General features: G+C 41.7%; 1 protein-coding gene across 1 annotated transcript in view; it reads left to right on the forward strand.

Moving 5' to 3' along the window:
- Window positions 1-22509, forward strand: part of me1 (malic enzyme 1, NADP(+)-dependent, cytosolic) — a 75884-nt gene that overhangs the window by 45585 nt on the left and 7790 nt on the right. Inside the window, exons 4-6 of the mRNA XM_076736147.1 lie at window positions 5607-5682; window positions 8876-9037; window positions 17009-17112. Coding sequence (XP_076592262.1) covers window positions 5607-5682; window positions 8876-9037; window positions 17009-17112 — 342 coding nt within the window. The remainder of the gene's footprint in view (window positions 1-5606; window positions 5683-8875; window positions 9038-17008; window positions 17113-22509) is intronic.

The following is a 22509-nucleotide window of genomic DNA, read 5'->3' on the forward strand; positions in this document are numbered from 1 at the left end:
CTAATAAAAGCAAACTGTACCTGGGATACCTCCCTGCTTTATGAACCACAAGTTTCATACTGTGCTAGACATTTACACTTGATTGATTATTCAGTTTATGCTTGCAGAAGCAGATCATGTTATACCTGAACAAAACTCTCTATGCAGGGCTTCAGTATACCACATGTCACTGCTAGCTCATTTCATGTGTGGCACTGTCACAGTCCATGACACGTGATTACATCACTCAGGAAGCTAAACGCATCTCACTAGCTCCCTGTGTGAGTGACTGTTGCATAAATGAAAGTAATTAGTCTAACAATAAGCATTTTCTGGGGCCAATGACAGCTCGAGCTTGCTGTACAAAGGAAACTGATGGGCTGTTTGATTGTTCCATTGATGTTTTGCAGTCCTACTCTTGAATATCAGCTTTCTTTTTTTCTTTTTATTTAACAATTGGAATTGCATGTTATAGTATTCTCAGTCTTGCAATTGTCACTTATGTCTACCTTAGATTGCACACTCCATATTGCAGTGGTTGCCAACAATGAGCCCCACAATAAATCTTAATGGCTCGCAATGTGATTACACAGACTGGATGTACATTTCTCTGTATTTTTTCTGACATTTCATTTTTTTTCTCCAGATATACTGCAAACATGCCAGACCACTCCACTGCATCAAACCTGATTGGGCCATATCATGCTTTATATTCTTTAAGAGTAGCTGTGGTTGCGTTTCTTACTTGACTTTGTGACATCCAGGTAACTTATTTCACCGTGTGGCATTACTGAATACAAGGATTTTGCCATGCAGTCATCTTTCTCTCACTTTGATGTCTCACAACCTCAAGCCCGAACTGACCAATCACAGTTCTTGCAGTCTCCAAGTGGTATCTGGTGGCATAGCCACTATAAATGCACCTTAGAGCTTAACCTGTGCTGAAGGGTCACAAGTAGATATTACTTCATGCCAAAAGGGTTAAAAAAAAAAAAGCCAGTGGCATAGCAGATCTACTGGACCTGAGAGGTGGTCATGTTGTGCATCGTTTATTGGGTAAGGTGACAAATGGGCCAAACGCCTAGAAATCGGTTGATATCCTTTGGATGATGCTTTATTTTCTTGACAGTGGAAGGATATTGCAAATTCCAGCATGGAAAGACATATAATAGGTTTTACGTAACTCATTGTTCGGAACTTTGGCTTTACCACTCAACAATTACATTTGCAGTCTGTCAAAGTGACATTTCAGAAGCTTTTAGAGAATCTTTGACATTTCACTTTTTTAAGTGAAAAGGTTTAAGTTACACTACAAACAAAAGAAAATTGTCCTCTTCAATTAGTTGACATTTACCTCTTCCCTCTTGCCACAGTCAAACTACAAGATGCTGGCTCCAATTAGGGCCTTTCAAACAAATATAGAAAATCAAGTGGAAAATTTCCTGTCATAATTTTCCTCAGGCGACACAGGCCGACCATAAAAACTGTCTGTTGTGGCAGATTTGGAGCTTAATTAGTTGGGGAAATCGCAGTGCATGCCTGTGACCTTTAACACTGTTTTCACAGTCTTTTCTCAGTGATTGGCGTCCACTTTGTCTGTTAAACCTTATGTGGCTTTCTAACTGAGGGCATCCAGCACAGTGAAGATTAAGGTTGGTCGTGGGGGTGAAGAATGGTGACTGGTTGTGTTTGTGTGTGGACACGGGTCACCGATCGGAGGCCGGTCTCCTCATGGGGTTCAGAGTGTTTTGAGGTCGCGGTGTGGAAAGCAGCTTTTCCTCCTGCCAGCCCTCAGCCTTCCACAGTCCCTGGGGTGTGTTTTGTGTCGGGCTGCAGGTCAGCGGTGGTGCTGTTTCAGGCCATCAGGTTGTTTTCTTTACCCTCTCTGTTCTCGCCACACTCTCTTACAGGAGGAGCCAGACATGGCAGCTCAATGCTTTGTGGCCCTCCTCTCACCTAGAAAATGAGGCGACTGGTATTCATGATGGTTATTTCAGCAGCAGCAGTCTGAAAAACACACACACACGCACACACACATATTTCAGATCATCATGGCATGGCAGGTATATGGCACAGCCTCTGGTGTGAAATGGGTTGAAATGATGTGCAGGTTGCACCTAAACCACAGAACAACCAGACTTACAGAAAAATGTAAATGTTATTGAGTATAGATTCATACCATGACAATGTTACAAAGTACTTTTATATGCAACCTAAAAGTTCTGTTTACACAACAAACGATCTGAAGTTACATAACATTATTGTCCCTCCTAAATACAAATTTTGGACTTTCTATGAGATGGCCTTTTAAATGAATTCATATATATACACACGTGTACTATAATTACAATAAAAGTATTGTAATTGATTATTTTACATTAAGACATTAATCTGCACAGGAATTGTTATATATTGAGTGTTTGTGCTCAGCCAGAATGTCAATGTAAGCATTGGTGAATTTCCTGCAAGACAAACACATCAGGATATAGAAATTAAATAATTTGTTAAAAACTGAAAGCTGCACGTTGAAATGACATCTGTGTTGTGGAGACCCTGAAGACTCATTCAACTTTCATTTTTCCCATGTATATTTTTATGCTGGCTAAACATAATGGATTCTTGTCTAATTTCGCACTATCCATAAAGGGGGACTTGTTCAGGGCGGTGGGTTTACTACAAAAGAACCACATGTTTTTTGCTTTGATTTTATGTTAGCTTAACAACTGTAAAAGAATGAGAGGGCAGGGTTTTCCTTTAACCCTCAATCCAAATCATGACCCTGAACTAGCAGCAGCCCCTTGGAGGTATTCAGACAGGCTAAAATAACTTCATTCTCACGCCAAATATGTAAAACACATCTCTCTGCCTCTCTGTCTAACACACTCACACACACACGCACACACACACACACACACTCACACACACACACACACACACCCCTTAGGTTTTCATCACTTCAGCCCAAGTCTTCACCCTAACATTTAATGATTTACATTGTGGGGACCTGCATTTTGTCCCCACAAGTAAGGCGAGTCGTCACAATGTGACGACACGACTCCTGACATCATGAGATACTGTAGATTAGCTGCTCTGAGTAGACTACTGTAGATACCTGATGTGATTTCTTAGAGGAGTTGGTGTGTGTGTGTGTGTGTGTGTGTGTGTGTGTGTTTGACTGTTAAAAGGTGTCACAGGCACTCCTGTTGCTCTTCTTCATTGTACTTGCCAGGGTCAAAGGTCATGAGGTCGACGGCTGCTCTGAAAGTGCAGAGTGGCAGAAAATTAAAATTGGAGGAAGAAAGGAATAATGGCAAGTGGAACCTGAAGTGTTTTCAGTAGCCGTCAGGCTGACAGAGATTAGGCATTACAGCCTGCCTGTCTGCTTTCATCCATCTCAAAAAGTTGTTTTCCAACAATCAAAATATGGGGTCAGTCTTTAAGCCCCAGAGCTGCTCTTTCCCTCGTATTGCTGTTGCTGGCAGTGGCTCATGTCTTGCTTCAGGCAAAGACACACACACACGCACACACAGACACACAGACACACACACACACACACACACAGCAGGCTACACTTTCCTCCCACTTTCTTCTCCCAGACGCACATCCCCTATATAAAGACAAAACTGGCCCACCTCCCTATAGCTCTGTAACAACTGTGCAAACATTTTTACACTGATCTGCCCGTGGTGCATTTCAAGCAACACTTATGCATTTTGGATGTGCAGATGTATGCAGATGTGTGTCATTATATTGCCAGAAAAGTTGAAAGGTGTTTACAATGACAGATCCCAGATGTCTGTTGCCTACTGACCTTCATGTGACCTGCGTGTCTTTTAAAAGCTTCACAACAGTCAAACTCGTTAAATCAGTCATGCTCTCCTTTCTCTGGTAGTGACAGACAGTGTGACATCACACTTGTTACTTTTCTATGTTTTATCTAAGAGCTAATACTGCCAGTTTCAAAGTGTAGTTTCATGTCTATGTCGTTAATAGACAATATTAAGCCCTCAGCAGACGTAGTGTCTTGAAGTACAAAGTCAAGTTCCAAAAGGACCTCTAGTGTTGAGCTCTGCCTAATTGATTAGAGATTAGAGAAGACACAGTGTTTACCTTTGGATAGCAAGCATGCTGTGTCCTGGGGCCCCCGACGTCATTGCCATGTGTGACCTCCTCTACCAGTTAATTGGTGTCATGTGGCCATAGCACTGACCAGCTGTCCTTCAACTACTCACAAACACGTCAACTCTCAACGGTTTGCATTCCCAAAAGCAAAGTGTTTAGTGTACGTTTCTTTGCGGAAAAAAAATTCTACTGATCTTAAGTTGTTTAAAATTTTCATAGTGTTACTTTGTTCTTCAGGTTTTCTCTCAGCTCCATTCAGATCCAGTTGTTGAACTTGTCTTCTACAGGCTATTGTAACGCGCTGTCTAATGTATACATGGGGGGGGGGTCTCCACTTGTGAATTGCTGATTTTGGCTCTGCCAGTTAGTTGGTCAACCACTTTGGTCAAGCCTGAAATATATCAGCAACTGTTAAAGGTATTCAAATCAAATTTTGAAGACATCTGTAGCAACCAGATGATTTCCTTACTTTTCGTCTGGCGTCACTATGAGGTTGACATTTCTGATTTTGAACTAGGACAACTGAAGCGATTGCCATGAAATTTGGTACGCATACTCATGTCCCCATCGAGATACCTCACTGTGTCAGGCTCACAGAGACATTAGCATGGCTGTAGACTTGTTTTTTATTCTATCGTGTTAAGTGGAAACCCATGCAGACAGTGTGCCCTACCGTGACCCTCACTTATCAAAGCATTTTTATGTGACACTTTTATGTCTTTCTCTTCATCTCACGATATTTTATTCGTACTTTTAACAATGTGTCGCTCTGTTTTCGTTTGACGTTTCTCCACTTTTTTCCTCCACTTTCATTGACTGGGGATGCGTTTTTACTTTATGAGCAGATTCTTACAAGTAGTGATGGTTTTACTGTCACTGGCACATGGAGGAGGTGTTGCCCCCATACTTTATCCAGATGGGTGTGTGTTGGATCGGAAAGACGCTGCAGCTGGACCCCACGCGTAGAGATGATCTCTAAATCCTGGGATTGTCCCGGAGGGAAGGACGTTGATGCCAGGGAGCAAGGAAAGGAAAGAGGGAGGGTTGGTAGGAGGGGATGATAATAAGATGAATGGATATTTGGGGAGCCTCAAGGGTCCAGAGCAAACTCCCCGTGGAGGCCCTGGGCTCTGGGCTCAGCATTAAAATCCCAGGTGCCATCAGTATTCAATAAAGTCTTGGTCAGAAGAAAGAAAGTCATAGAAGCTGAACTTCAAACAGTCTACCAGTTAGAGCTTAAAGCTGTTTTTCCTTCAAATCTTAGCTAAGTTTTTTAAGTACAAAGTGTTCATGGGTTATTTGAGTTCTTGTGTTACCATTGTTATTGCCAAGATTATTCTAGTGACTTTCTGCTTCAGTAGAGCAGAGACTGACACAAAACTTAAGGAGTGAGAAAGAGGAAAACAATTTACTACGGTGCCCCGTGATGATTTTTGAAAATATGAAAAGGAGGTTGTAGTTAATATGTTAATTTAAGTTCTTCTATTTGTTTGTCTATGTTCCAGGGGGCTGTTCATCACTATTCATGACCGTGGCCACATTTCTACACTGCTCCAGAACTGGCCAGAAAAGGACGTGAAGGTAAATTATATCACTATCATTTAAATCTATATTTTTGACAACACTACAAATACCATGAAAAGACCAAAACTAACAATGAATTTTTCCTATTAACAAGTGTATGTGTGTTGCCAAAGTCTCATGTATTGTGTACCTCTGTGCCCTAAAGCTCCATTGTTTATTAAAACAGCCAAACTCTTGCACTGGTTCACATGTTCCTTCATTACCAATAAGGCGGCATAAATACATGCTCACACCCCTGAAATGCATTATTTCATCCTGTTTGAGTAACATTCGCTAAAAACTGCAGTGCACAATTGGTTCAGCTTTTTAAAAATGAAACTATATATTTGTGACCCATTTAGGTCCATTGTAGGAATCAATTTAGGCTGAGAGCCACAGACCAGGAATGGAAGGAAAGTTCTGAGACACAGACTAATGTAATATTAGTTTAGGTCTTTTCATGGGATTTGCTGACGATCTAAAAATCTAGGGTACGACCAAGCTTGTCCTGTAATGTAGGCATCCGGCATTCAGTGTTGTTTTTTAATTGCAAGGATGGTACAGTACCAGCAAAAAGGTTACAGATAACACACCTTCAGATTCTTTATGCACAACACATCTATCAATAACACATGCTGCTCTGACGTGGAAAAGACACAGATTATCTCGATGGAGAACACATTACATAAACTAGTTTCACAACTTTAGATAAACTATATTGAATGAAAGCAGTCCACGGTACTAATGTAATCCTAAATTACAAATGTTGATTGATGTGTTTTACATGATATACAATAAAAAAAAATACTGTTATCTAAACGCAGTGAACTGTCACAGGTGGTGGGTATAAGGTAACAAGAGATGGAGCCACATGAAGATGTCAGAGGCAGACCAGGTGCAGTTCAGTGACCTTTAATAATATAAATTGAGGTACATAAGACTTACAGAGAAAGTGTGGCAGGCAAGGGTCAAAATCGGAAGGTGCCGGTCGGAATCCATAACAGGCAAAAGGTCAAACACTGAAGTCAGGCAGGCAAAAACATGTTTCAGACACTGATAACAAGGCAACATAAACAGAATACAAGACCCTGTTTACACCTGTAACATCCGTCCTGGGTGTCTGATCACAAGAGGACCACTGACCACTTGTGATCTGATTTCATTACTGCCTACGTCACTTCTGCTAAAGGGTCAAAGCCTATGCGCAGTTATTTCGTGTCGCCAGATTTGTTTCACACAGCTAGCTGAGAAAACAAAAGTGTTTTGAGATCACCAAAACAATTACCACATCCTGCATTGGGGTTCCTGTTACATCCTTGTTGGGGATGCAACAGAATGCATGTGCATTTACACTACAAAAGATACATGGTCAGACCACCATGACAAGTGGTTTGAGTGATCTGATCATCATGTGTCTTGGTGATCATTTATGCTTGTATTTAACATTGTCTGCTTGTGATTGGATCACTCAAGAGGAAGAAATACAGAGATTAAAGAGTCAAGACGTAAAACACCAGGACACTGACTTAGCAATATGACAAGGAGCAAAGGAAGTAGACCAGCACATGGAGTGAGTGGCTGATGACGGAAAGAGTTGCAGGTGAGGAGGTGGGTGGAGACGTCCAGGCAACTGAGGAGCAGATGAGGGAAGTGAGAACAGGTGTTTGGTTGGGTGCGGCAGTCGGTTGATGGAGAAAGGAGAAAAAGTCTGAAAGCATCTCAGGCCCAAGGTCTAAAGAGGAGGCACAGGAAGATAGACTGTGACATGAAAATAGTGTTTAAACTATGTTAGTACACAACTACGCTTTACACACACCGGATACATGGAGCTTTGTACTCATGTGGCATATCGTTGGAAAACTAAGATGCATGTGATTTGATTGAAGCAAACCATTTCAAGATACAATCAATGCCTCTGTCAGACCACCAACAAACAAAGTACAAAATTGAGGCAGTTTACATATAAAGCCTGATAGTTATCCAGTTAACAGTGTTGTTACATCGGCAAAGATCCAGACAATTCAATACAGTAAAGGATTTAATCCAAAACACATTGTTGTACCCATAAATACCCACAGACTGTTGTGTGTTATTTCAAATTAGGCAGTAGATGTGCCAGTCTTCTACATATTCCACATATGTTGTGAGTAGCTTTTAAGCCAAAACAAGGAATTATAAATAAGAAGTGAGTCATTTAACACAAGGCTGTTGTAAGAAATGGTGTATGCACTAAATCCAGTGATCGGTTTGGCAGGTAGAAGAGCTCGCCATTGGTTGTCTTGACCTGCTGTATTGGCCAATTTCCCAAAAGCCTGAAGTATTCCTTTAATCTTCTGTATAGAGCAACTATGTGCAAGTCATAATCTTGTCATACTTAGAATGACGAAACCTGTAGGCATTCCTAACATGTCAAATATATCTGCAGCCTCAGCCACCTGTTCACAGCTGTCAACAGGAGGGCATTTACCTCAGTGCTGACATGCCGCCTCTCATTGTCAGGGTGGTCTTATCGTAAACTCACCTAATACGGCCTGACTTTAACATTTTCACAGAGAGAGGGCAAACAGGAGCTGAGGTAGTCATCCACTGATAATCCATGGCAGCCTTTCTGGCACATATTTACAAGTGATAGTTGTGGAAAGAATCTGCTAATGGTATAAAGTGTGGTCATTATAGATTTTAAACATTGAAAACTGGGGAAACTAATGACACTATTTAAACCTGTCAGATTGAGGGAGCAACAAGGCTATAAAAATGTTGTGCCAGACTTATCTGCATCACACCCATAGTGGAAAAAAAAGAAACACTCAGGGAGGAACATTTCAAATGAAAAACTTCTGCTGATGATATCAAGTGTTACCGAACTGATTTCATACTGTGGAATCAACTGAGAGCAACATCATTGCTTAATACATGAAGTGACTAGTATGTGGAAAGCAGGAGGGTGTAGGAGGACCTGGCTTACACTGAGGAAAAAAAACATGTTTCTGGGGAGCAGGGTGGACTTGTTTTAGTAAAGAAGGTTTGAGCTCATGAGACACAGAGGCAGAACTGCTGCTTCATTTATTTTCTCATTAAATTGTGTATAAATGGGATATAAAGTCTAATTTAAGAATATCCTACATGTAGCAGCATTATACACTGATGTAAACTGCTGATGTTGTTGCTGTGCCTGCTGTAGTTTATGGCTGACAGTTATGTTGATTTACAGGCTGTTTGTGTGACGGACGGTGAGAGGATCCTGGGGCTGGGAGACCTTGGCTGCTATGGTATGGGCATCCCAGTGGGCAAGCTGGCCCTCTACACAGCCTGTGGAGGCATGCCGCCACAGCAGTGCCTGCCTGTCATGCTTGATGTGGGCACAGAAAATGAGGTAAGAGCTGAGGTTTAAGTACAAGTGACAATCTATTTACAGAACTATAAGCAACTTTTACCGTACTGTACATCCATCAGAGGTGGAAAGTAACATTTGTTCATGAACTGCTCTTAATTATATATCATTTTCATGCAGCTACTTTTCCTTTGACAGGAAAATCTTGTACTTGTACTACATTTTTTAAAGGCCATTGATACGTTATTGATAATGATTTTACACATAACCAATGTTGCAGAATAAATAACTCAACAATATATAACAGGTAAAATTAGCATCTGCAAACCAGCCACAAGATAACATGCTAACACATCTGTGAGGCTGCTAAAGCACACAATGCTAGCATGCTAATTCTTTGCAGGTGAAATATATATATATTATATGATATGTTCACTATCATTGTTTAGCATGTTGGCATTCTTGCTCAACTTTTACATTAAATTAGATGAAACTCCAGTCATCTCTGCTGGAAAATTACACCATCATATCTATTATCATAGAGCCTATAGGTTGCAGTGGTCTAGTGTTTTTGGTCTTCCTGCTCACCTCTCAATTCTTCTGCCCCATACTCAAATTTTGCTCCAGCAAGGTAACTTGCCATGAGTACATAATACAGCGTGCCAGTAGGGAAATGCTCTTTATCCACCATAGCCAGGTAGGCTTTGCCTCAAAAGAAGTCAAGAAAAAGAAAATAAATCTCTCACTTTACAACCAGGAAACACCCTTTACATAAGTGAGGTACGCAGCTCCATTGATGGATGCCAGCTGGGGAAAGCACCGCTCCCCTCTGCCAGTCGGAGAGCGTAGCAGCCAACAGAGCTGGAGTTACACACCTATGGTCTCTGTTCACTATGACAGCGTCCCTGAAAGAGATTCAAACCCTGGGCAGGGCAGCACGTGTGCCTGTAGCCTTCAACAGACTAAGAATAGTCTGTGTGCCTTTCTATATATACTCAACTCTTGGTCTTGGCCAAGGGCGTGGCGGCCTCAGATGCCCGACACAGCTGAGCTCAGCATGTCAGAAGCTGTCCTTCATTTTCCAAGACAGTCTTCACATGACTCAGTCTCTGGAGTTCAGTTTCAACCAAAGCAAATGTCTCAAGTGGATTAAAGCCTTGCCCACACGTATATGGAGATTTAGCCAAACGAACATTTTCCTCTGCGTTTTGGCCCCCTGTTCACATGCAAACGGCGTCAGTCACCAAAACAGGGCTTTATTAAAACATCCTCTAAAGTGCAGATGTTTCAAAATGGCAGTTTCTGTGTATCCAGGTGGACATGTAAAACAGAGAGATTGGGAAACAATAATGCCAAGACCTCAATTCACACGTGCCGTTTGTTGCTTTGTGCATCTGAAACAATGGCTGCCACTTCGTTTGCTGTAGTACGTTCTTCTCTGGTATTTGACATATCATTGATGTAGACTTTATCACCACCTGCTGGCCTGGCATGCTTGTGGATTGTCTTGAATCATTTTTGCGTTCCCATGTGTACAAAGATGTTTTATTTTTAAATGTATTTGTGGTCAAGGCCAAAGGATTAGAGATGCAGATGAGGATATATGAGCCTGCAAATGAAGAAATATAAGTAACAGAAATCTTGAAAAGTTCAGCTGGACAGGGACTAAAAAGAACCTCGCTGATTTCATGCAGGTGATAGCATCATTGATGCCTTAAGGTCCCTCTGCGACAGCACTTACCCAATACACACTTCATCAAAGTTCTCCGGGTCACAGCAGAAATCCCTGGCACTATAACAACAGTCTGTAGTCTTCCCAGAAAGCCCATAAAAGATATTACAGTGCTACATCTGGATTACTACAACTGGATTAAGAAAGCAAAATCATCTCTCATTCCGCCTCAGCTCTTCATCTTTATAGGCCTGCAGTATATTCCGTAGCTCTACCTTTTGGCCTCTTCCTGCACTGGCATCTCTATTCGTTCTAAGTTTCCACAATGAGTCAACCACTCTGTTTGAGTGATTCTAGTTTAGGGTGATAATACCATCTGCAGATTAGATTCTTGGTTGTACTGGAAGAGTTTATGGCATTTATGGCCATCTTTAACAAGCTGTCTTATTGTCTTTGATCCGTACTTGCCTCAGTCGGCCTGCCTTATACCTGCTGCCAAAGTAGAAAGAAGAGAGACGCTTTCTTTGTTTCTTTTGTTTCTCTTTTCTTTGTGAGCTCACGGATGATCAGTCTGCCGCAGTAGAGGCAGCGCTGTCGGACAGTAACAACTCTGAATGGGTAAAGATCTTTTAGGAGTTGTTCAGCATAAACTTATTTGTTTTCTTTCCAAAAGCTGACTCTCACGTCTATGTGTGGAACCTGGTTCTATCCAAAGTTCAAAATTACTGTTCCTAGCACCTCTGAAGCTCACTAATTACCACATTGTAAATTGTTTGTTTAATCCGTACACAAACAGAAATGAGAAAATGACAGTTTGTGGTGTAAGAGGAAGTTAGTTGGACATGCTTCTGTTTACCAACTGAATCTGGCAGCCCACACTACAGCCCAACACACTTTGTGGAATATAAACGAATATGTAAGAGTACATTTACTACACTGGACATGATATCTTCTTAACTCTTGACAAGAAAGACAATACGATTATTTACCAAAATGTTCAACAATTTCTTTAATGTTTTATTAGATGCAGGCATTAGTCTATCAGCACGTACAAAAACAGAAATTATATGTACGCACAGGGACAAACTTGGCTGCAAGCACATACACACACGTAGTATTGCTGCTAAAAGAAATAGCTATAGAGGAGATTTTACTGTAATCTGCCTGGCCGTGGCCGACTTTTCCAGTTTCCTATTATTCTAAAGAGATGACAGGCTAAATGAGTTGTAATGGGATAAATGGGCCTTGTGTTTGTGCAACTGTGTGTGTGTGTGTGTGTGTGTGTGTGTGTGTGTGTGTGTGTGTGTTTTTTCATGTGTCCTATGTGTAGTTCTTCTGGACTGGCTTCATATGGGAGGTGGGCTAGCCTGCTGCCCCTCACTACCCCCCCCTCACTCTACAGCCCTGACTGCTAAGGCATGATGGGAGCAGATGGAGGTGGGAGGCTATGCAGTAGTGGTAGCTCTAGCTAATTATTAAAATGACTGTTATTATGGGATTATTTCTGTCCTTGAGTGGATAGGGGGGTAGAGAGAGACAAACAGGCAGACATCCAAGCTGTGAAGCAGGAAGAACCCCCGACCCCTTTCTTTAATAAAGGAGTTCAACATTTTTGGAAATGCATTTATTAACTTTCTTGCCAACATTTTGATGAGAAGATTGATACCACTTTCATATGTGTATGCTACATATGCTACAGCCAGTTGGTTTGCTAGCCAAGAAAACAGAGGGAAATAGCTAGCCTGGTTCTGTCCAAAGGTAACAAATAAACAGCACCTCTAAAGCTCACTAATTTACACCGTATCTCTAAAAAAAAATCCATAAATACATCTTAATGGTGTGTGTTTCTCCATTTCCAGTCTTCGTGCTAACTAAGCTAACCAGCTGTTGGGTGTACTGTAGCTCATTTTTGGCACACATGAGATGATATGAGAGTGGTATCACAGTGTGTGTAAAATGTGTGCTTGGATACTGCGTACTTGTTATTTTTTCTGCAGAGGAATGTGGTAGCTGTGTAATATCATGTGTGACCCAGCAGTAAACTCTCACTGGGCAGCTCTTATTGCTTTCACTCACGCAGTACACATAAGACATATAGATATGTCCACAGGGAGTTTTTCCCCCTGCTATCTCCCTGGACTGTATCTGTGTGTGCCCTGGGCCTGATGTCACCTGGAATAACCTCAACACATACACTGAAATGAGAGCCAGTGATGTCATCCTGCACAATGTGCTGTTTGTGCGTCTGCACTGGGTGGGCTCTCACATGTCCTTTACCTCCAACAGGTCCAGGCTATTCTTGATCTCTGGCCTTTTTCCACCATTTCAAGTATTTTTTCGTGAATGCTGTAGTCACAGTTTTAACACAGAAAGTTGCACGTTAAACTGTTTAAACTCCCTCATCAAATGTCCCCCACAACCAAGCAGTCAAATAAAACGTCATGTTATTAGTTCAACAGTCATCCATTTGGAAACTGTTGCAACCCTGAAAATGGAGCTTCTGTGTCTCTAGTAAGCATGAACTGTAAAGCCATACACGAGGACTAATCCCCTCTGAGAGAAAAGGGGCTGTACAACACAAAGGACAGCTTAGCCAATCAACAGTAGATAATCTGGGACAGAAAGACGACTCATGTCAACAGTTCAGCACAGTGTCAACGAGGTCAGCCCACCTGAAATTCGCTCAAAACGATCCCAGTCACGTATAATGCAGCTCCATCTATTTCATCTTTTAAATGCACTTTTGTGACAGTGTGGAAATGAAACACAAACTCACCGTCATCCTCTATAACTCAACAGAAGCACGTTAGCGCCAAGTGAAACTCCACTGCAGAGGTGAACGACTTTAAATAGCTATTTCTATCTTTCTCCTTTCATGCTCTTGCATCATCTTGTGAAATTGCCACCAAAAGCTCTCTCTGATATCAGTCCACTTCTCTGTGGGATCACATGAAAATGTTTTGCTTGTTTTGGTTACAGTTGAACTTGGCCACCTCTAGCCTATTACTGCCCATTAAAAGCTTGCCAGGAAATGAGTTGTCAACTTCAAATAAATATTGGCTTAAATAAACCTCTTGAGCTGTTCTTGGCCATGGCAACTCTTGACCCTGCCATGGAAAGGTGGCCTCTGCCTTCTCCAAGCCACCCTCATCTTAGTGGCACCCTCTAATTATCCATCTCCAGAAGTAAAGGTCGCCAGTCCCAGTGAGGCATGACAACACTCCGGATACAGTTCCCCACCCTTTGGGATCGAAATTCCCCGGAAGTCAAAGTTTACAGAGTGTAGACCATTTAAATTAGTCTATCCTCCCAAATCTGTCTCGGTGGGAATCTGCAGCTTGCTGTGTGTTGAGACACAACCATGTTATGTCAGACAGGTGGAGCATGTCAAAGATCTGATGAAATATGTGCCAGCAGCACAAAGCAAAGACTGTAAGCAATCTATCACTGTGAGGTGGCATTTACTTCCACCTACTTCATCACAGTCTCACCCTCTCTTTCATTTTTCTGTCTGTCTCTCTGTCTCACACACACGACCTCCCATCAACCCCTGGTCTGAATTTCCTCACTTCCCTCCCGTATCCCTCTCATTCTTCAAAATACTAAGGTGCAAAGGTTCGCTGGTGTTGCTCTTTCATCTCTTTCACACTGGTAGAGTTTGCCTTTGAGGGACTCTTTTATCTGATTTCAAAAACAGTGAACCAGCCTTGTTTCTTATGGCCCCTGTTGTCACATGTTACATTCATCATTCCAAATCGTCCTCCATGAGGAACTCATTGAATTTCCATCTATTCTTCCTTTTATTCTCAGTTGGAGATGGCAATTTTGGTTGGTTTGTCAGTCCTCAAGGCAAATAGAAATATCTTTAATTTTGTTCAATAAAAAGCAAATAATAATAATCAAAGCCTCTTAGAGCTGGCTGTAGACTCTAAGTCTTGCCACTTCTACCCCACTTGCTTATATAGTTACCCACTAAATTTAACAGCAAACTTAAAACGCTGAGCCATGATACAACCAGATGCTAACCTGAAGCTGAGGCACATAATGGCTGAAACACTGGGGAATTTGGATGCACTTTTTAAAAAAAATATTTGAATAAAGCTAGAAAATTTGCATGGAAAGATGCAACATTTTATTTTTATTATATAGAGGATACAGTAAATCGTTTATTCAGTGTATTAATGGTCATTTCCCTAAAACCAAGTGATTAATAGTACAATAAAAATGACAGCCTTTGCAACAGGGTTAGGATTTACTGTACATAGGGATTTATCTGCAGGCTCTGTGCAGTGATGCGGCGGGAGGTGGTTTTCAGGGGTGTCACACACATGGTTCACATTATAGCAGAGGTCTGAGGTCTACATAGACGCAGGTGTGTGTATGTGTGAGAATGTGTTCACACACTGTATATATCTCTCCTCTCTCTTTAATTTTCACATCCAGCAGATGTCAAGACTGGACAGAAATCACACACACAGACTCTTCAGTCTGATACATTCCCTGAGTTCCTCTGTCGCTCCTGGTGCAGAGGGGTTTATACTTTATATTAGCGTGCAGGAGACAAGCAGACAGGCAGACAGACAGACAGACAGACAGACACACACACACACACACACACACACACACACACACACACACACACACACACACACACACACACACATACTGTATTTTCATTTTTATTTAGGCAGTGAAATATGATGATGGTGAAGTACTCCTGATGGTATCATCAGGGTATTTGGGCTTGTAGAATGAACATTTTGAACACAAAGCCAGTGTGAAAGACAGGTGTGTAGTTACCAGCCTAAGCTTGTTTAATGAAAAGGCACTGTAACGTTGCATTATGGGAGGTGTAGTATCCAGTGTGCTTGGGGCTTCACCCAAACTAGTCTAGACGACAGTCATGTTAGTAACACAGGCTTTTAATTTCCTAATCATTTTATAGAACTTTGTAATTTGGTACTAAGTGCTGCAAAACTGGGAATTGTCTTTAAACAACTGTTCCAGTTAAATATTAGTAAATACTAATGCATTGTTCACTGATATCTGGAATCTTCTTCTTCGTATGTTGTCACGTATTCTTGACTGTAAACAAATTTCACATGTTCAGCTGCAAGAAAGATACTGTCAAGTCTCGCTTTGCACTTATTCGTTTGATCTGCAATTCCTGACTTTACCTTAACTTTCACAACAGATAGTCAGGTCATACAGGTTCATATTAAATCAACATATGTATGTGCACACAATTCAATAAATCAGTGTACTTTTTTCGATTATCTTGCACACACATTACATCATTATAGGTTTAAAGGGGAACACTACCAAATTTCACACATCAAAGTCTTTGGGAACACTACTGCACGTCAGAAAGATATTTGAAGCCTTTTGTGGCTCTAGAGGTCATTGCCCAAAATGAAGTGATGACAGTGTCAGTTGGGGTTGACGAGTTTAAAAATGGGGGCTGGAGTTAGAAAGGACTGAGTTTACCATGCTATGTAGCCCAGTCCTCATCTCTTATTGAGGCTAGCATTAGCATGGGGCTACATTGTCCACTACTAGTGGCTATAACCAATGTTGTTCAAGGTGGCACTTCACAAGAGCTACCTCAAAGTTCACTTCACACAGATGACAATGTTCATTCATGGTCATTTCTTTCTTTCTTTCTTTCTTTTTTTTTTTTTTTGGTTAAATCAGCCGCAAATGCTGCAGATCTCCTAAATATAGTCTGCCTACTTTACAGTGGTAGAATGTGACTTGGTACATTTACTCAAGTACTGTACTTAAGTGCAAATTCAAGATAATTGTACTTTACCTGAGTATTTCCAACTATGCCATGACATCTCAGAAGCAAATATTGTCCTTTTTACTCCACTACATTTGTCTGACAGCGTTTGTCTGCTAATTACTTTTGGGAGTACAATTTTTACCTCCCACTTCTGAAGCTAAATAAAACATAGAAAATCCATCTTGGGCTATTCTGAAGAAAAGTTGATTTTTCAGAGATGGTTCTCACCAGACAACGACGCTACAAAAATATCATGGTCTTATAGAATATGATGTATTGCTGTAGGTTTACTTACCAAACAGTATATAAAGTAGTTAAAATAGCACAAACCTAAACACGTACAGCAGTAAAATGCTGTATGCACATTGACAGAGCAGTGTATGAATGTAAAAACATCAGATATAATAGTAAAATACTGACAGAGAGAATTTCACTGCACTATTTTAGTTTAGTTGAACTGAAACATTAAACTCAGAGTCTCTCTTTTCTCCCCTCTTCTTCCTCAGTCTTCCTATTAGTTTCATATTGTATCCTCTGCCTCCATGTGCTCTTGCAGGCGCTGCTGAAGGACCCTCTCTACATTGGGCTGAGACATAGGAGAGTGCGAGGCCAGGCCTATGATGACCTGCTGGATGAGTTTATGAAGGCAGTGTCGGACAGGTATGATCATATTGGCCTTCAGTGCCCTCTCCCTTTATGCTGTCTGCTGTTGTCATTTTAAGGCAGACGGCACATGGTGCTGTGAGAAGAAATATGTTAAGCAGTTTAGCACAGTCAGTGCATGCAGTGGGATTCGGGGGTCTGGAACTTTAGTCACAGATGATTCAGTTTTACCTCCTTTGAATTCAGTTTGGTTGCTAAGCAGTGCCAATCACAACTCTGCTTCCTGGCTGAACGGCAACGTGAGCTTATTGAAAAGTGATCAGAGTGACTTGCTTACCATCAGTGCTATTGATTTCAACAGCATGATTCTCCTCAGGCAGATGGCTGAGAGCACAGCTAACCAGCTATTCAGAAGGCGGTTGAGAGAGCTGACAGCAGCTTAACCGAACGCTTGGCAACATAATATGATCTAGTGTGATATTATCCACAATCTGACATACTTATTTGTCCTCGGAAGCTCAGTTGCTTGAATCATGGATGATAGGAGAGCTTCTTTGTTTGTGCAATGCCTGATTATTCCGAATGCTTTGGGAATATGGCTGAGCTTGTAAACAGAGACGCTTACAGGAATAGTGGAGAGTATTCCATATTGTCATTCATTTGGTTTTCATACACTGATCTTATCTTTTCCCTCCTCTCTGAGCTGAAATGAGGAGAGTCATACTGTTTCTCTCTGGGTCACGTACCTTATATGTGTATTGCAGTCCTGTCCTTAACAGGACTTTTGCATACCTTTGACCTGCATGCATCCTGACACGTCTGTGTATATCTGCGTCCTTGTGTGCCATGGAGCCATCACAGCCACACACACATGGGCCTGGTTAAGACTCGTCCTAACCCAGAGAGACCAGAGACCAGAGTCCAGAGGGAGAGTCCTGGGTCTGGGCCCCCTCCAGCTGGCAACAGGAAGCCATGACTCTAATAACCGGGTGGCTTCTCAACTACAGGGAACAGCGAAGCTTTTTCCCCAAAGGAGCCAGATTGGCGGAAAATGAGTAATTATGGGCTCAAAGATTGAATGAATGATTACAGCTCTGCAGTCTTTCAAGTAATATTCATTTTTTTTTATGAAACTAAACGTAACTACCTCAGATTGACTCATTGTCAATAAGCAGCAAAGGTCTGGGGGTGATTTTTTTTAATCCACCATTTAAAAAATCCTTCTTAGTAAAAGGAGGATGGTTAGTGATGTCAGTGAGTGTTTGATTTAAGGCCAGCCTCCCGTTCTCCAGCTCCACCGCTCCTTTTCAATAACCAGCAGGTGCTGTCTGCTGCTTTTGTCTTCAGGCAGAAATGAATTATCTCTTAATCTCATTGCTCCTGCACACACCCACAACACTTTAAAAAGGATGAACCACGGCACAGCAAAGGTTTTAAAACTTCGAGCTCAGCATTTTCTGTCAGGGAAGATGCTCACCTTTTAATTACATTTCATCACACTTAATCCCTGATGTGCTTTTGTTGGTGTGTGAGAGGAAGAATCCTCCTGGATATACGCAGGTAATGAGATGAAACTGAAAACTCAACAACAACATATTTACTTTTTTTTTTTTTTTTTTATCATAAATCCCCTCTATCTGGATCTAATGTGGCACAGTGACATACAGTTTTCAGTAGAACCCAGTTTATACTGTATTTTTAAGGCTGACATCAATTTCTTAATTTTATTTAAATGTAAAAATCTTGTAAGCGTATGTTGTTAGAGCCAGGCTAGCTGTTCCTACCTGTTTCCAGTCTTTGTGCTAAGCTAAGCTTCATATTTCAACATGTTTTTGTGTTGACTATTGAGTCTGAATCCTAAATGATTGTATAGTATTTGACAGAACAGAACTCTCAGCAGCACGCAGGAATACCATCAATTCTTTTAAACTTTTGGCACTGAGAGAGTAAGGAAGAGAGAGACCAATGCATGAATGGATAGATGGGTGGATGAATGAAAGCAGCAACAGAGGTAAGGAGAGAGAATGCAAAATGCGTCTTTGTCTTTAATGACGACTCGGGGATTTGAGAAATAATGTGTGCTGAGCGATGCTGGCTCTCTGGAGAGCTAGAGGGGGCTGGGGATTTATTAAGGCTTCAGCCACGAAGCCACGAAGCCCCCTTGGGGACGGCACTAACAGACAGCCTGTGTGTATAGACAAACACACATATATGAACACAGGTTCGACAGCTGTGTTTGGACAGAGCACCCTTGTCTGTGACCTTCTTTGCAGAGTCCTCCCCGGCTCTGCATGCACTCATACCTTCTCCTCTGGTTTTAGTCTCCCCCTGAGTGTTGGGAGTATATAGGACGTCCGTCTACTTCCTATTAGCTGAAGATTCAGATTTCATCAAGTCTCAGATGAAGCCAGATTATGTTTCCTGAAGGAGCTGGGCCTCCGTAACTCCTGCATTCTACAGACATAACACCAAACGTCTGAGTGATTCTCCACATGGGGAAGCGTCTGTCGTCTCATGTCTCACGCCCTTTTTCACACTATCAAACATTAATAACAATTTCACAAGCATTTATTCTCAATGTATCGGACTGGTTTGCCAATAAGCACCAAGAAACCCTGAAAGATCCATTCCAGAAAACAATGTGTCTCTGTATGGCAGGAAAGGTTTGTTCCTGGTCTGCAGGTGTCTTGTTTGCCTGTCTGGTCATTTTTTGTCAGCTTCTTCCATTAGAACAGTTTTCTGTACTTCACATGTGAGACTTCAGTCTCTTTTCACTGGTTTGAAATGGACAGGGCTAAGTCGGAAAAAGGTGATGTGACCATTCGGGATTTGGTAGCATTCAAATCCAAATGTGATAAATGTGAAATAAAATAAAAATAAATAAATGTGATACTGCGTTGTTGTTTGCTTATGTTGCCAGGCAACTGTCAAATCTGATCAAACCACTCCCATAAAGCTTTGATGAGTACTTAATATTCAGAGTTTTCCAGAGCTTAAACCTGCAATAACTGATTCATTGACCACTTGAGATCAGCAAAAGAAAGCCTGTCTTTCTTTCCATATTCACCAGAAAGGAGCTCTCTAGCCGCTAAGAGCTCCACTATGTTCAGCAGCTTGTCACTTATTCTGTCTGTCTGCTGTTCGGTGCTGAGGAGGTCGTGTGCAGTGGGTCTTTAGAGATTTGTTGTTGAAAGTGATCACCTGCCGCGGCTGAAAAGTATTGTGTTAGAGCGGTGAGACTGAACTGAAACAGTAAAGTTGTGGGCCAGAAAACCAAAACAATGAGCGGAGAGATGCTGAAGTGCTCTGTTTTAGCTGAGGGGAGGTGGGGACTGTCACCACGATCAACCCTTTTCACATGGAAATAGCCATGTGATCTATTGTTACTATAAAAACTTAAGCGACATAGTTGTTCATTTCTGCCCTTTCAATCTCTTCCAGCTGACACATGAGGTGGCAGTTGTCTTCTATTGTAAAGAGTTGTATTGTTGCAGACACTGAGAGTCAACTGAGCAGCCACATCAGAATCAAGAGTTTTCACTGTCACAGTTTTACATCCTTAAGCAGGTGTTGGCAGGAGTTTTCTTGCCTGTTCTCACATCGTACTGACAGATTTGAGTGCTTTCCCACCAGGGCCTTTTTGGTCTCAGAACTCACTGAACAGACAGTGCTGTTGACAAAGCGCTGGACAAAGAGATGGAAAGCGATCCCACTGCCAAATCTCAACAGCAGCGATACGTCTCTTTCTCTTTTCAGTCATGAGAGGTGGAACAAAGTCACTCCTTTGGTAGTGGAGTTATCAACAAGTCCTGAACTTTGTTCAAAGTCACTATGTGCTCATCACCAAATGTAATGCTGTTTCAAACATTTACAACCAAAAATTTAACAGTAACGAATGATGATCAGCATAGCCTCAGATTAGAGCCTGCAGTTATAGTTTGATACAAACTGAAATTGTGTCTTAAGCTCATTTATTATCCAAAACTACATTACTGTTCCCCCATAGTTTAACATCATTTTAAAAAACTTAAACATATGGATTTTTTAACTATAAAGGTACATCCTACCCTGTAATTATTTCATAGGTACTCAGTAGTTAGAAAAATAGTGTTAGTCTGCTAGTCTTCTTCCCTTGTACCTGTTTGTCCTAGAATACGCACCCAAGTGTTTCATTAATGCCCAACATGTACTAAATAATGACACTTTATTTTGCAGGCTCTAATTTAAAGTTTTACCTAATAAACTAGGGTGAATGATTTATTCACCCTCTGCCAATTCAAAACAACTTAAGGCAACGGATCCATAATAGAAGTTTGCAGTCCAAACATCTGTTTATAGCAATTATGGTAATTTTTGTGTGAGAACAGTCTTTCTCCCAGTCCGTCTGTCTTTCCCCCTACCTCTCACAGATTAGTGGATTTCCCTCTGCACAGTCAGGAATATGGCCTGTGTTTTTCATCTTTTGGGTGTGCCCTGTCTTGCTTAGGTTACTGCCCTTGATACTTCAGTGTAGATACAAAAGCAAATCCTGCTGTCTTTGTCCAGGGTATTTTTTTATTCAGCTGGCAAAGAGGCGCATTGTCAGATTTTGGCGTTCCATTCAGTGGGTCGTCAAGGGAAGACAACAGACTTTGAGGCAGAATAGGGACGACAAACACAAATGGCCTCCAAGAGGAGCTTTGTTCTCGGCAAAGCACACACACACACACACACACACACATACACATACACACACACTGTCAAAACACTCCCCCTATCTTTATAGGCTCAGGCCAAGGACCGAAGAGCTTTCTGCATAGGGAAGATGTTACTTTCTTTCTGCAATACCACAACCACAGATAGTTGCTCTGTAGCTTATGGTCAGTGGATGCCCGTAAATACGCATGTGTTCATAGCTCAGTTATTCTCAGAAGTGTGTCAGGAGTCTCTGATCTTTCTGGGCTGTCATTCTAAAATAAAACAATGAATTCAATAGCTGACATCGTTTTTCACTTACAACCTAATCCTCTGTCTTTGCTGAGAATACTTGCAGGATGTGAGTACAACTGTCAAATCCTGCAGAAGACTACGCTTTTAAATCCATCTCTTTGGTCTCTGAGTCGCTTGGTCCTATATGAACTGGTGTGACCTTTCCAGTAGCGAGCTGCACCAAACCATAGCAGAGGGCGCTGCACTGGCAGTGGGGCAAGGCCACATCTATCCTCGCCTGTCGCCTGTCTGCGTCTCCTAAAGCCCCAACACAATGAAAAGTTTATAGCTCCCTTCTTGGCCTCATTATTCATCCTCTTTGCACAGGCTCTCGGTGCTTTAGTGCTGCTCTCTGCTTGATAGAAAACACATTTCTCTCCTCAGCGCTACTGCCGTGTTGGCAGTAAGTCAGTCGGGCTGTCAGTCTCTGTATTAGGAATCTGTGTCTTGCAGTGTGGCAGAGGGACAGATAAACAGTGACCCAGC

The sequence above is a fragment of the Chaetodon auriga genome, chromosome 8 (assembly GCF_051107435.1).
Source record: "Chaetodon auriga isolate fChaAug3 chromosome 8, fChaAug3.hap1, whole genome shotgun sequence".
NCBI lineage: Eukaryota > Metazoa > Chordata > Actinopteri > Chaetodontiformes > Chaetodontidae > Chaetodon > Chaetodon auriga.